General features: G+C 37.7%; 3 protein-coding genes across 3 annotated transcripts in view; 2 read left to right on the top strand and 1 right to left on the bottom strand.

Moving 5' to 3' along the window:
* LOC104966480 (nuclear pore complex protein Nup133-like) overlaps nucleotides 1–2,728 on the top strand; it is a 2,950-nt gene extending 222 nt beyond the window's left edge. Inside the window, exons 2-5 of the mRNA XM_010795667.1 lie at nucleotides 880–981; nucleotides 1,071–1,135; nucleotides 1,650–1,738; nucleotides 2,505–2,728. Of these exons, the coding sequence (XP_010793969.1) occupies nucleotides 880–981; nucleotides 1,071–1,135; nucleotides 1,650–1,738; nucleotides 2,505–2,641 (393 nt within the window). The 3' untranslated portion in view covers nucleotides 2,642–2,728. The remainder of the gene's footprint in view (nucleotides 1–879; nucleotides 982–1,070; nucleotides 1,136–1,649; nucleotides 1,739–2,504) is intronic.
* The window catches only part of LOC104966019 (AP-1 complex subunit beta-1-like), a 373,094-nt gene that overhangs the window by 162,114 nt on the left and 196,459 nt on the right, over nucleotides 1–14,521 (bottom strand). The window lies entirely within an intron of this gene.
* Nucleotides 3,909–14,521, top strand: part of LOC104966479 (midasin-like) — a 38,896-nt gene continuing 28,283 nt past the window's right edge. Inside the window, exon 1 of the mRNA XM_010795665.1 lies at nucleotides 3,909–4,003. Coding sequence (XP_010793967.1) covers nucleotides 3,909–4,003 — 95 coding nt within the window. The remainder of the gene's footprint in view (nucleotides 4,004–14,521) is intronic.

Here is a 14,521-nt window from a genome sequence, read left to right as displayed (position 1 = left end):
CTAGTACGTAAAAATCGGTAAGGAGTAAGCGAGTTAAATTTGTGACGCCACACGTAGTACCCGAATAAGACACTCTTGTCGTGGTAGATGTCCGGGACCGTATACATGATGTCGCAGAAAAAAAATAGGTCGCGAAAGGTTGCCTTACAGGCACCGACCAGAGGAGGACTCAACCCACCTCAACCGGGTTATCGGCATCCGCGGTGAAGACACTACAGTATCTTCACAAGTTTTAGACCTAGTCAGACGGATAGTCCTAGGCAACGTCGGGGAAAAATTCTCTAAACCAATACCTCCCTTTTATCTCCTCCCAAACAAAAAAAAAAGACTGAGAACCACTCAGAGACTTGCCCGTCTGGCCCCTGTGTATAAGTACATCTTTTCTGCGATGTTTTCACGTAACAACGTACCTATCCAGGGGAATTTGACAAATAGTGATTTGACCTGGTCATACAAAAAGTAAAGATACGTACAATATTTGACGATTAGACACACCCGGGAAGTGTGGTGGTACGATAGCGATGTTCTTATACGTCTGGTGTAAACTCCGTGTAAGTCACAATCTACAGAAAAACTATAAAGATATATACTCTTTTATGTTAAAATGTAGACTTTTTGTAAATGTCGATTCAAAGAAAGTTCAGAGGGAAGTCCGAGGAAACACTAGGTGACTGTGGTATACCCTCGTCCTCTATATATTATATATATATACAACAGGTCTTTGAAAAATAAAAAGTATAAATATGCCTTATATAGGTATGGTCCTACACTATGTTATTCAAATATAGCATGATAGGTCCACTTTAAGTTTATTTTTGAACGCGTCAGAAACTAGTTCTCTACAGAAAAAGGTATTTCTGTATAAAGTCACGCTGACAGTGTTCTCTCTCTTCTCCTCAGCTTTACATCTGTGATGAAAACAGGCGCGCCAACGAGTACGACTTCAAAAAGGCTCTGGACCTGCTCGAGTACATCGACGAGGTGAATGATTCTCCTGTTTCAGAATTGACTCGCCGCGGCTTGACTTCAGTTTAAAGTGAACCTGTGTATTGTCTGTGTTTGTGTTGCAGGAGGAAGCTGAGGACATCGACTTGTTGAAGTGTGAGATCTTCGGGAAAGCGCTGCGGAGAGACGAGTAAGATCTTGTTGTTTTTGGTTTTTTCATTCAATTTTGATTACGCTTAAAGAAGATTTTTACAACCTATCTGTGTGAAATCATTAAAGTCAGTTCAGAGGGCTTTGCAGATGAAAGTAAAGACTTGTATAAGAAGAGAAAATGTTGAAAATAAGTTGGAGAAAAAACATTGAAACACTGATTTATAAATGTTGTTGATTAGTTTTGCATAACGCTTGGCTAATGTCTAAAATCTTCCGTACACATATTGGTCCATTCATATTTCTAGTATAATTCCCTCTATGATGTCTTAAATATAAATAAATAAATATATGACCTTTAATAAATAATTATGTGGAGAAAACAAATCTTCTCATTTTATGAACTTTAGTGCAAAATTAACAGTTTCAAGTAGAAATATAGACATAAAAATAATATAAATACAAATATGTACGATATTTTTTTAAATATCGTTTTACAGCCCTAGTTTTACTGGTATTTATTTGTGTATTTATTGTGACGCTGTTCCCCTCAGCTGGTCCTCTGCTGACGGCAGTGACGATCCTCTGGAAGCAGCCAAAGACAGCATCTTCATCAAAGTCCTCCTCAAACTCATCCAGGAAGGTGAGGAACGCTCCGGAAACCGCCTCATTTCATCCACAAAAGATAAATAACAAAATATCATATCACCCTAATTTTCAGTAGTGCTTAAAATGATATATAATAATACGCTTTATTTGTATGGTAACTGTCATACAAGGATGGCAGTCCAAAGTGCTTCACAGGTTTCAACTCATAAAATAGTCACAGAAAATGGATATCACATAGAATACAGTTACCAGTGAAAGACATAAAACAAACACAAAATAGCATAGACATTAAGATTAAAGGTATAACTATATTTATAAAACGGATAAGTCAAATCAAGCAATCTGATTGGTTCTTAGCCATGATATAATGAGCGTATATCACGGGTAGAATTGTAGTTACTTTAGTCAGTATCCCTCCGCGTCTGAGAACAATTTACAACTGTTACATTACGTCCGTTACGAAACTAACTAACAAAGCTTAAGATGGAAACATTTAAGGTTAACTTTGACCCCGCTTCGCGTCGGGCCAAACCACGCCCCTTAGCTGTGATATAATGACCATATACCACGGCCTGTCGTGAGCTATTGTTTAAATGTATAATGCTCTTAAGTTGCAAAACATGCAGAAAACACACTAAATTTAGCTCAACAAGCTCAAGCATCAGACACAAAAAGCTGTTGGTGAAGTTAATTGTTAATTTTCCTCGATGTGTTTTCCAGATTCCTTTCCATGAATTAAAGTGTATATTGGTTAATGGTTAAAAACGTCCCCTCATGACAAACCCTTTTCCATGTTTCAGGCGTTTCTCTGCAGACGTACCTGCCCGACGTCAAAGAGCTGCTGGAGCTGGACGAGCTGAGCTCTCTGAAGTCTAAACCCTACTTTGAGTTCGTTCTTCGAGCAAATTATGAACATTACCTGGAGGCTCAGATGTGAGGAATGTTTCAGTAACACCTGCTTCAGCTTTCCGATGTTTGAATATGTTTGTGCTCTTTTCTAAATAAATGTGTTGTTATTTCTTTATTAAGACGTCTGTATTTTTCTCATTCTCGCTCAAAGATTTCCTCAAAAAGCAAAACTAACATTTACTTCCCTATTTTTAAGACAACTTAGTGATTAAAAAGAATCCCTAACCCTACGAAGGATAGGCTAAAATAACAATAAATACAATACACTGTAACGGACTAATCTATTAATAACAAATACATTAACATAGGATAATTTAAACATTAAGTGTGTAAAGTTGTTTTAAATTACAATTTAAATGAAATGAGGTATAGTGTAAGTAACATATGTACACATGATTCAGGGTTATTGAAATGTAAACATGTAAAATAGAAGTTTAATATCTTTTTGTTTTGGGATTTAGCTTTAATTACCGTTTACCTTGGCTTCTTACCGTCTGATATCAGCGTTGTGCTACAGAGTGACAGAAACCTGACTGTCCTCTCAGAGTTGAGAGTCAGGACTTCTTCCTGTCGGGTGACGAGCGGCAGATGTTGGTTATAAATAGATGTATTGGCTGCCACCCTGAGGGGATCCTCCGTGAGGATTATCCACTCTCTGATACAGCGGCTGCAGATGGCTCTCAGCGTCCAGATCGGCTAAAAATAGTGGAAAAAGGTTAGATTAGGGAAATCAGCTCCACTAAAAATCCTTAAAGAGTCTTATCCACGCAGATAGCTGACAAAACGGTAGTAACTACTTAAAAACTGACTTAATATCAGTTTCCTTTTCATATATAATGCTCATAAATTAATATAGCATTAACATATACTCTGTCATTTTTGATTGAGTAATTGTATTTTTCCTTTTTGTTTGTATTTATCATTTGTAAACATTTTCTGATTGTAAACATTTTATTTTAGATTCTATATTTACTATTCTGTTAAATGTATCTTACTGTTTTATGTATGCACCGTTATAAACCAAACCGATCTGTTTATATGTGAAATTGGCAAAAATGGTATAAAAACAAGTAATAGAATAAATAGTAAACTATAGAAAAAATTATATAGTTTTCCATAATAATTTCAAAAGAACGGCATACTACATTTCTGTAATGAAAATCATAAAAGTGTAGTGAAGTTTGTCGAAGCCGAGCTCAAAGGCTGCGCTGAAGACCAGACAAGAAGGGATAAATAAGCATTTTTATTTACAGAATGACCAATTAGAACAAAACACTGATAATCAGGCATCAGTGATGTCAGCAGGTGTAAAGGGTCTGAAACAAAAGGAAACAGCAGCTGCGTCACAGAAAGGAGGAGGAAGCAGATTCTGCGGGAATCCCAACGACAGGTGAGGGTCATCAGGCTGAAGCAAGAGAGGGGGGCTGGATGTCATAAAAAGTCATTCAATGTAATAAAATATCAAGTATAGCATGTCCTAAATAAATGGTTTGAAAAGACCTCGTGTTTTAGTATGTCATAACGATTCCTTATATCACTATGGGTCAGTAAGAGAGTAATTAAAATGTCATGAACAAATAAATCTTATCGTACAGAATCAGGTGTAGTGTGTCAAAGAAATGGCAAACAAAACCTCATGTTTAAATATGTCATAAAAGGTTATTGTGTAGTTTACCACACAAAGTATTTATAGTCGGCTTTATAAAGATTTCATGTCATAAAAAATCTCATAATGTCTTGGTACAGTACGTCATAAAATAAATCTCATAATTAAGTCATAGTCACTTTTACTGTACACTTATTATATATTATTTTGTTATGAAAGAATACAAAATAAAAACACCAAAGTATGACATTAAAAAACTAAGTTCGTAGAAGTCATAAAAGCTTATAATAAATGGCACAGTATAATATATAGCATAGCTGGTCTTAAAGGAGTCATACTGGGCTTAATTAGTAATGAAAACATGCAATTCTAAAGATTCTGAAAAATAGTCACGAAAAATCAAGTAAAGTAATAATAATAATAGATTTATTTTGTAAGCGCTTTTACAGGTGCTCGACGTCGCTTTACAGAGATAGTGAAAAGAAAAGAACAACAAATAAATATAGTAAAATCAAATTAAAATCAAGCAATACAACAACAATCAAAAATTAATCACAATTAAAATCCAGATTGAAGAGGTGAGTTTTTGTATGTTTGTTGAAGGTGGTGAGGAGTAAAGTATGTCTTAAAGAACTCATAGTATTATGTAATGGGAAAGATCTCCTATAAAAGGTTTTAGTACGTCATTAAAAAGTTAAGATATACTGTAGCATTGAATACAAAATCCCCAAAAGGTCAAAATGTCATAAAGTGTGTTACCATAAAAATCTAGTATAGAATGCTATTAAGACATTTCATTAAAAAAAAAAAGGTATGTCAAAATGCCATACATAAATCTCATAATAATGTTAGTAGTATAGTATGTAATGCAAAATATGATAGTATAGTAAGTTCTTTGTAATAATGATGTCACACGGTACAGTCTCTAAGGGACTGAAGGTTCAGAAATGTTGAGTTTACGTCAGCGTTCTCTCCTGGACGGACGAGCCTCTGAGATCCAGACACCTCTCAGTATCAGCTGGGTAAACACTGGAGAAACACTGTGGGCTCAGTGTCTCTGTCTCTGGTTCCTCAGAGCAGCTGTCCCGTGTGTTGGGGGTCCCGACCCTCATTTTAGAAACACAACGTCATCAGCTGCTGTGTGTTGTTGATGTTCGAGCTTCCAGCTGAGCAGCGTGACCTCTGTGCAACCAATGATAAGATCTCAGGGTGTTAGATGTAAAAATACACCTGAAGTCATGACAAAAATAATATTAGTTCATGTATTATATCAAAGTGTATTCAATGAGCCAACTTGATGATAGGAATCTGATTGGCTGGATATAGCATATTTAAAGGAACTAGTCTGTTGCTTTAATTAAAAGAAATTACACTAAATAAAATTATTTCAAATACTTCCGGCCACTTTCAATATTTTTTACTGCCAACCTTTCAACTAACATTTGCTCTACAGTTTCAGAATTTGACTTTAACTGACATTTCTATTCATTTGATTGCTCATACTTCAACTCCTTCCAGTGCCAATAATACTGATAAAGCAGTGTGAACTTCACAATTAACAATCTTTATCTTATGCTTACAATTGAATTTCTTTCATTGCTGAAAATACAGATTTAACTCTGCTCAAAACACCCAAATTATCCCATAAACTTGAGCGTTTTTATTTTAATAGCTACTTTTTACATTAACGTGTGTGTGTGTGTGTGTGTGTGTGTGTGTGTGTGTGTGTGTGTGTGTGTGTGTGTGTGTGTGTGTGTGTGTGGTACTGGTAGTAGTAGTAGCTCCATACACGGGCTCGAGCGCTCAGCGGTGGGCTCGCGGGGGCTTCCTCTCCATATATGGTCATCCCGGCGCGCCTTCACTCTCCATACAGGAGACCAAATATGGCCGCCGGACCGGTTGAATTCCTGCCGAATACTTTGGCATTCCTAACGGCTGTCTGGAGATGGAGAAAAAAAAACTCTCACCCCAGGAGGTATGGAGAAGAAGTATATAAGGACCCCGGTGGTGGGTGTCATTCACCGTCTTTATCTGGAACCAGCAGCCGTTAAACTTCTTCACTGACAACCGGAGAAAAGCAAAGGTAAGCGGCTCAGAGGAGCGGGATGGAGGGGTGGGGAGAAGGAGACTGTTAGAATTAGCAGTTTATTTAATGGAGTCTGGCTTTTTGTAAATGCTAACAGGTGTATCAACTGGATAATAACCCCAGACTGAGAACTGACGGCAGTTGGCAGTAAACCGCAATCTGTTCACTTAAACTTTCATCGGTTAGAAAGAAAACTGCTTCTATCTGTTGTGACAGGACCTGACGCATTCAGGTGCTGTGGGATTTATTTGATTGTTTCGTTGAAATGGCAAAAACATGACAATCCTGAATTTTCTAAATGCAGTAGTGAAATAAGTTTTGAAATCAGATTTGTATTCATTGATATACCACTGAGCAGCTTGATCTGTAATTATACATCATCATTTATTGTTAAAGTTATCTAACAAATGTAGAGAAGCAAAGTACTTTTAAATAGTACCTTAGTTCAGTACTAAACATAGTTACCAACAACTATTGTAAAAATCTAATGTTGTGTGTACCATGTTAGCTAGCATATACATTTATATATACATTTTGTGATTTAAAATATATTCTCTTTTTCGTTTTCCAAAAAGCCAAGATTCAAATTAAAAAAAATAGCCAAGGGGAAATAATCATATCACGTTTGTAAATAAAAGTTGGTTACATATGGGTAACATTTGACAGAGTTTTAAAAGTACATTAAGCCTTTTTTGGTTTTGATATTCCTTAAAAAATAGCACTTGGATGAGCGATTGTAGTTTACATTTCAGATGTACGAGTTTATGAGGAGCACATAAACGCATCATTACTGCAGGGGGAGATAAAGTAATTATCCTTTATTATTTAAAGTAATAATAACAGTTTATTTAAGTGTGTGACAATTTAAATGGAACAGGGAGTATCTGTTGGTGTGTTGATCATCACACTCCACAATTGTTAGAAAGTTAATCAAATATAACATATTAGTACATATTAATAGTAATAACATATGCATTTTATCTTTAATTGTCATCCTGAAACAGAACAACACCACAGAGGTCTGTCTGAGGTTTAAGAAAATATAACGATAGGCAGAAAGTGAATTACTTTACATAAAAAAGAGTTGTTTTTTGACTTCTTTAATCACATTGCGAGTACATTTTGCGTCATCTTACTACAGACGACGACACCTTCACTGGAAGGGCGACAGATCTGGCGACACCCTCCACCAATACCGAAATTCGACGGAGAAAAGAAGCATTTTGTAAGGTAAATTTACGTTGGTTGAAGAGTTCTATGGTATGGATGTCACTAACACACGATTGTGCTTTTATCGTCGTAAATCACCCTCGGATATTACAAACTCCGGCATTTAAGATGTTACTAACCTCCTATTACTCAAGGAAACCTAGTGTGGATACAATTGACATACACACAGACTGATCCTCGGACATACTCAGGATCTCGTGCCAGAGGTTACTGGGTTAGACTCACGAGATCTTTCCACTGGTGGACGGTGTAAATACAAACCTAATGTCGTTCTAACCATACTTTTTATGTTGATATCACGGTCCGTCTGTAGTACTAATTGACGACGAGTCATTCCGCTCGTTAGTAAATGCCTCGCTATGTGCTGTCGTTCTCACACAATTAGACCCCTTTGATATGACGTGATATTCAGGATCTAAGTGGAATATGAGAAAAAGATTGTACAGTAGGGATATTGAGAGTGGATAAATTACACTTCTCTATGTCCATAACTTACGGTAGAGTTCGGTCCGTATCTTCTGTATATTTTTTACTGAAAAACAGAAATCAACAATAAGCCAGACCGCAGCTAACTTTACCTGACGTTGTACCGTTCGTCTACGTCGCGGCTTATGCATTTTGCTCTACTCAATAGGAGTTTCATTTACCCTTCCACATCGAAGCGACTACAAGTACCGAAATTATGTTGTATTTCAGCCCAAATGTTCCCTTACACAACGTACAGGCTCGGTTTGGACTCCTTCTAACCGTAACACGACGATCGGCGAGGGGCGAATGCCTAATTTTACCTGAGGATAGGTTTAGTTTTCTGCGTACCTCTATTTAGATGTATGTGTTCACGCGATTGAGGTTTTTACATCAAGTGTCAAACAATATAAACGAAAGTAATTGTTCCCGTCCTATATCCTCGGTCCCCACTGACTCGTCCTTTTAGTACACGTGGTGGTGTGTCTATCAATGGTCGTAATGACCGCGTGAAGTTAACAATTTTCTATCCGACGACTGCGCTACCCCCGCTTTTCTATACGGTACACTTTTTGTCTGGTTAGTAAACTTGTGTTTTTACTATGTCTAAGAGGAGTGTGTGTGTAATAGTGCGTATATTGGTGTACTCTTTGTTGTGGTTCAATGTACGTACTCTGTGTACCTGTCTTCATGATGTTATCGATTTTTATGGGCGTTAGTGCGTTCATTGAGATGTCACTGTGTCTGCTTTTTCGTGTCACCCTTTCACCGTCTTCATTCGACTAGAATAGTTACCCTTTTGACACGTCCAGCGGGAAAGTCGACGTGGTATTGAGCTTTTTTCTCACGATGAAGACTTGTGGTGCTCAGAAGGACGAACTTTCGTCGGTGGTAGTGTGCTACGGTGTCTGTGTTCCTTGTTGACCTCTTATGATTCTGTATCTGTTGTCACTAAACTACATAGAGCGCGCTCAATACACGAATGACTGGTGTGTAGACGAGCGGAGTGAGGTAAATTAGGTTTTACCTCGTCTTTATTAGGAGAAAAATGTTAAACTGCCGTTATGTCAACTTAGCCCTGTGGTTTGCGTAATAAATCTTCTTTCCATTTGTCAGTTTCCATTCGTTGAACTCCCCTTCTTTCCTTTTTTGATTTTCTCGGTACTTTCGAAAAATTCCCGGCCTTTTCGGGCCTTTTGTTTGGGACTGAAATTGGAAACCAAGCGACGAATTGATGGACCCCTCTACACTTCAGGTCAGGTATTGATTTTTCGTATTAACTACCTATTCTCTTGTCCATCGACTTTTCGAATCCTAGTCTGGGAAAAAAAATAGGTTCCTCAATAGTGTTTAAGAACACAACAGAGGAGTTCGAAAATTGTCCTGTACGAGAACCACATGCACCACCCGCCCCCTGCCCGGTGCTACCTCCTTCTTGCCGGACCCTCCAGCAAGACGCTTCGGTCGGAACCTGGTGCCGCCCTCGGGTCAACATTCTCTCCCCCCCAGCGAAGTAGGCAGTGTGTACAGACGCCGAAAGACCTCCTCTACTCCTTCCACCCGTCAAAACACGTCGTTCTATGTCATCCCTCGTGTTTTGTGTACATACTGTACATAGTAACTGAACAAACGGCGTTTATTTTGGATGGAGCGTTGACACCAAATCAATCCATACACTACAAACCCCATGAAAGGTTTATTACATGCGTAGGGTACTCAGAACTGGTAGTTATAGAAGTAGGATTATAATTAGCCGAACTTATTACTGTTACTTGTTGAAGATATATTTTTGAAAGGTCTCCAGAGCTAGTTACATACCACGTTAACATAAAGACTGGTTTTTGCTCCAAGCGTACGGACGATTTTGATAGNATAATAATAATAATAATAATACATTTATTTTGGGGGGCGCCTTTCATAACACCCAAGGACACACTACAGGTTTACAAATGTACAATTAACATTTACACATTTTTATGTGTAAATGTTAATTGTACATTTGTAAACCTGTAGTGTGTCCTTGGGTGTTATGAAAGGCGCCCCCCAAAATAAATGTATTATTATTATTATTATTATTATTATTATTATTATTATGAGAGGGACCTGACAACAGAACCCCTGAGGCCCAAAACCTTGTTTAAGCAAATTGCTGTTATTGAGTTTCCATATCATTTCTCAACTGCTTCTGTGACATCCAGGCTTTTCTTTAAAGTCCAGGTAAAGCAAAAATAAGTGTGTTTCGAGTTTGTCACACCAAATACATTTGTGTCATTAACCGAGCTGCAAAATGTTTAATTATAAAAACAATTGCCAAGATTGTCAATTTAGGTTTCAAAATTGTGGAAAAATAAGCATAAGCCTTGTAACTGCTCCAAGCCAGGATTTTAGGCATACTCAAAAAACTCTTGATTACAGAAACAGTGGAAAGCGGTCTTAATCTTCTCAATTCCTTACATTATAATGACAAATCAAAATGTACTTAAAAAAATGATTAACAACAGAAAACATTGTTTTAGTCCAACACTAGGAAGTGACTGATCGTTCTGTAAACAATTGGAAAAGGGGAAATCATTATCATGAAATAAAATTAGTACTTAGAAAGTCTATTACCCCACACACACAACAACAACAACAACAACAACAACCACAGGCTACCTTTTCAACATCAAAGCATACATGTATTAATCGGAGCATCTCATAAGAACTATCAGATCACTTAATATATTTCAAATTGACAAAGGATTCTGTGTCAGAAACAGCAGGGGGCTATTAACCTCGGAAACTGCTCCGGTTTTACAGTACAGTCAATGATGCTGATGTTGTAGTCATTTGAAGCCTTAGCAGACAGTACCAATAGCTGAATAATATGATCAAACTTATATCATATTGCTTTTTCAATGACCATTGGTCATACATCTACAGCACTACACATTGACTGCCAGGGCGATTTTTTTTTATTAGTGCTAAAGATGTCTCTCATAAGTACAATTAATGCAGCTTTTAAATTGGAACTTAACATTTCAGGCCGGTATTACTTGCACTGATGTTAGGTACGTACCTGGACAATTGTCCCTTCATCTCATTTGTCAGCAGAGCTGTTGATTTCATTATAACCCCTGATTTTCTGAACACATACATTCTCAATTTTTTTTTTTTAATTTAAGCCAATGTCTAAAATGAGTTGTGTGGCATTAGTATTATTAAGTTGAAGTAGTAGGAAGTATAGTATATCCTAACAAAATCATACTTCCAAACATATTTGCATTATCATACTATATAAAACACAGTAAAAGTATCATACAATGAATTACAATATCCTGGCTTACTATACTGTCAAGCACTCTCACAGTAAAGCGGTTTCACTGTAGAAACATGAATACACTAGGTACAGTAAAAAGCTAATAAATAACAATAACATGTCTAACAGTGCACTGTGATAAAGCTGAACAGCACTCTTGCGTATAAACCTTTTGATACTGCATTGTGTATATAATGAGCATTGCACATAACATGATTTGTACTGTTGGCCAAAGCTCCAGAGTGAGAGTGAGTATTAGTCATGTCCTTGGTCTGTGCTGCCTGAGTTGAAAAGTTGTGTTGTGCGGCTGTGAGTTGAAAGGCAGTGAGAGCCCTTGAGCAGGAAATGCTGTAATAGATATGGCAGAGTGCAAGGCCCACATTCAATACTATCATCATGGTGTGCATGTGTGTGTATCTTTGCCTCCTGCCTATACGTGCACATGTTTTGTGTGCTGTATGTGCAACCATGTGTTGACTTCCTTAGAGACCAGCTGCTCTCTGCAACAGCTCCATCAATGGCTGTAGGGCCGTAATTCTTCACGTCAGCAATTCTTATGGATGGAAAAAGGAAATGGAAAAAGGCCCTGGAACAGCATTTGTTACGCATCACACATGGGTGTGTATCTATCTTTATATACAAATGTTACTAATATCTCTATTTTTTTTATAACTTGGTTAGCTGGGGATGTAATTGTGTGCTGTGAAAATTTGCTACAGATCATCTCACTTTCAGGGCTTTGAAAGCAATATAACTAAACAAATTATGTGCATCCTATTACAACTGCAAATTAACGGTCATCTGTATTTTTCAAAAGATAAACCTCCCACTGAAAATAGATATAGAATTTTTTTTTATGAACAGAAACAGGCACCATTACTTTCCATCTTGGCGCAAACCATCGGACACATTCCTTTTTCATTCATATTTCACCTTTTATCCTTGTGTTTTAAAAAAAATCCTAAAACACATATGCTGATTTCTTACTGGTGGGTGAACTTGTGTTAATGCTTCAAGCTACAGCTTGTATGGGCAATAACAGAAGGGAGACTTTCATGTTAAGTGTGTATGACAAGCTTGTTGGTCCATTTCATAGGATTGTGTTGGTGGTACATTATATGGTCTCACTCCTTGCTTTTCATCTGACAACCATAAAAACTACCAAAAATGTGTTGGCACATTTGATCAGGTATACAAAAATGGTTCTGACTTGGCCATAGAGTGAAAACTGCTGTGTCTGGAAAAGGAAACTGGGCATGACATTAAATGTGCCACAATCAATCTATTTTGAGCCTCACTGTGGTGCAGAGTACACAGTGAGTTTTCTCTGAAGTTGGTGGCAAATGGCTCAAAGTATCACTGCCTCCTGTCTGACACAAATGAATTGCTTTCACTTATGCCCTTGCAGTTTTGAAAATGAGAGTCCTGCTCCTTTTGCTAGCCTGCCAAAGAACAAAATGGTGTTGCTTTACAGTACAGTGTGAAAGATGTGTAGAGTCATTCATATAACAAAAACAACCTTTCAAATGTATCTGCAGACAGTCAAAGGAGAAATGCAAGAGAACAGGATGATAATCAAAGAAAACAGGGTTGTTATGTTATCTCTAACCATATCTCAGTATACAGAGCAATTGGAATTATGTTCCCCAGTTTGTTTTAAAGGGCTGAAACAGTCGCACCCATTCAAAGGCCAGGACAGCTGATTGCAAAGCCACCTGCACAGTGTGTGGGGGAATACTACTTAATAACATCAGGTTTAATTTGCCTCAGCGGCGGCAGGACGTTAGGGCAGCTGACCTCAATAGTGACATTTAGGGTGCAGGGGAAACAGCTGCTTGTTGACTGGTAGTGTAGACCGCTACAAGTGGGTGCGCACACAGCGTTCAATAAACCCTCAGAGCGATTGCAGGCAGACAAAGGCCTGCTCGTGCAAATATTTGAGAGTGAGAAACACGGGCATGGGGCTGAATGCTAAAACTCTCCAGTTTTATCTATCTGAACAGCATAGTGACTAAATAACACAAAATCCACAGAAATCAAAACAACTCTCTCTGCACATTGACCAATATATTAAGCTTACAATACAGAACATTGATATTGTTATGTCTTGCATACATGTAAACACACACAACAATCACACACAATTGGGACTTTTATAGGTACTGTATGTGGCATTATTTAACAGGAAATACTCAACTGCTCCATCACAAAGCCATGTAAGTTTAAATATGTTTCCGATGCAAATGTTGAGATAATCAAGACAATTAAGATAACCAATGCCAGTTTATCCGAATAATGCCTTTTTTCTAATTTACTTTGACCATACCCTGACTGGCCTTAAGTCATGAGATACAGTAGTGTCGACTTATTTCAGGGATTTAAAGCATCTAACATGCTATTTAATGAACCATTGTTAAGCCCGGCCATGAGCACCTGGAATCAGATGCCCGGAAACAGGTGCATCGGATTATTTAAAGAATTGTCTCTATTTAGAGCTCAAATCCCACTGTTTCAAGTGTACAATTGTTCAAGCAATAAAGCCCACAGGCAATAGAAGGCATGAGAAATGTCTAGAGTGGGCACACACAGTTCTCCTAGTCTTTCTAATGGTAATTATTACAGCATAATAGGTCCCTGGAGAGCCGTTGAAATCACTGGTTGGAAACAACAAAACAATAATTTATTATAGATTACTGTTACTAATCTGGGACAAAGGGAACAAAACAACCTCCACAAAGTCAAAAGGGAACACTGTCGAGCCAAAGATAAACAGAAAAAGCAGGGTGATTACCAAGAAGGACAATTAATGTAACAATGGAGGCGGAAGCAGGAGGTTTTGGGCTAGCAAAATATAAAAAGGTATGATTGGGATCCAACATCTGATAACAATTCTCTAGTTGTACACGGAGTGACTCATAATGCAAGTGGGGGACCTCCCATTAGACTGACTTGTGATGTAATGCTGTGTTTTTTCTTTTTTTCTGAATATGGCTGCAGTGAATGATTAAGCAATCCTCAGACCACAGTGAGCATTAATGAGTTTTTTTTCTCCAAAGTCCTTCATTTCTCCCTGTGCTACTCCTGTGGCTCTATGGACATCATTAGAAAGACCCTGAGATGCCAGGCAACTCCTGTGTGTGTGTGTGTGTGTGTGTGTGTGTGTGTGTGTGTGTGTGTGTGTGTGTGTGTGTGTGTGTATGTGTGTGTGTGTGTGTGTGTGTGT

This window comes from Notothenia coriiceps, unplaced genomic scaffold (assembly GCF_000735185.1).
Source record: "Notothenia coriiceps isolate Sejong01 unplaced genomic scaffold, NC01 NC01_scaffold00037246, whole genome shotgun sequence".
In the NCBI taxonomy this organism is placed as follows: Eukaryota; Metazoa; Chordata; class Actinopteri; order Perciformes; family Nototheniidae; genus Notothenia; species Notothenia coriiceps.
The sequence above is the reverse complement of the archived record's forward strand: the minus strand, read 5'-3'. Positions and strand labels throughout refer to the sequence as shown.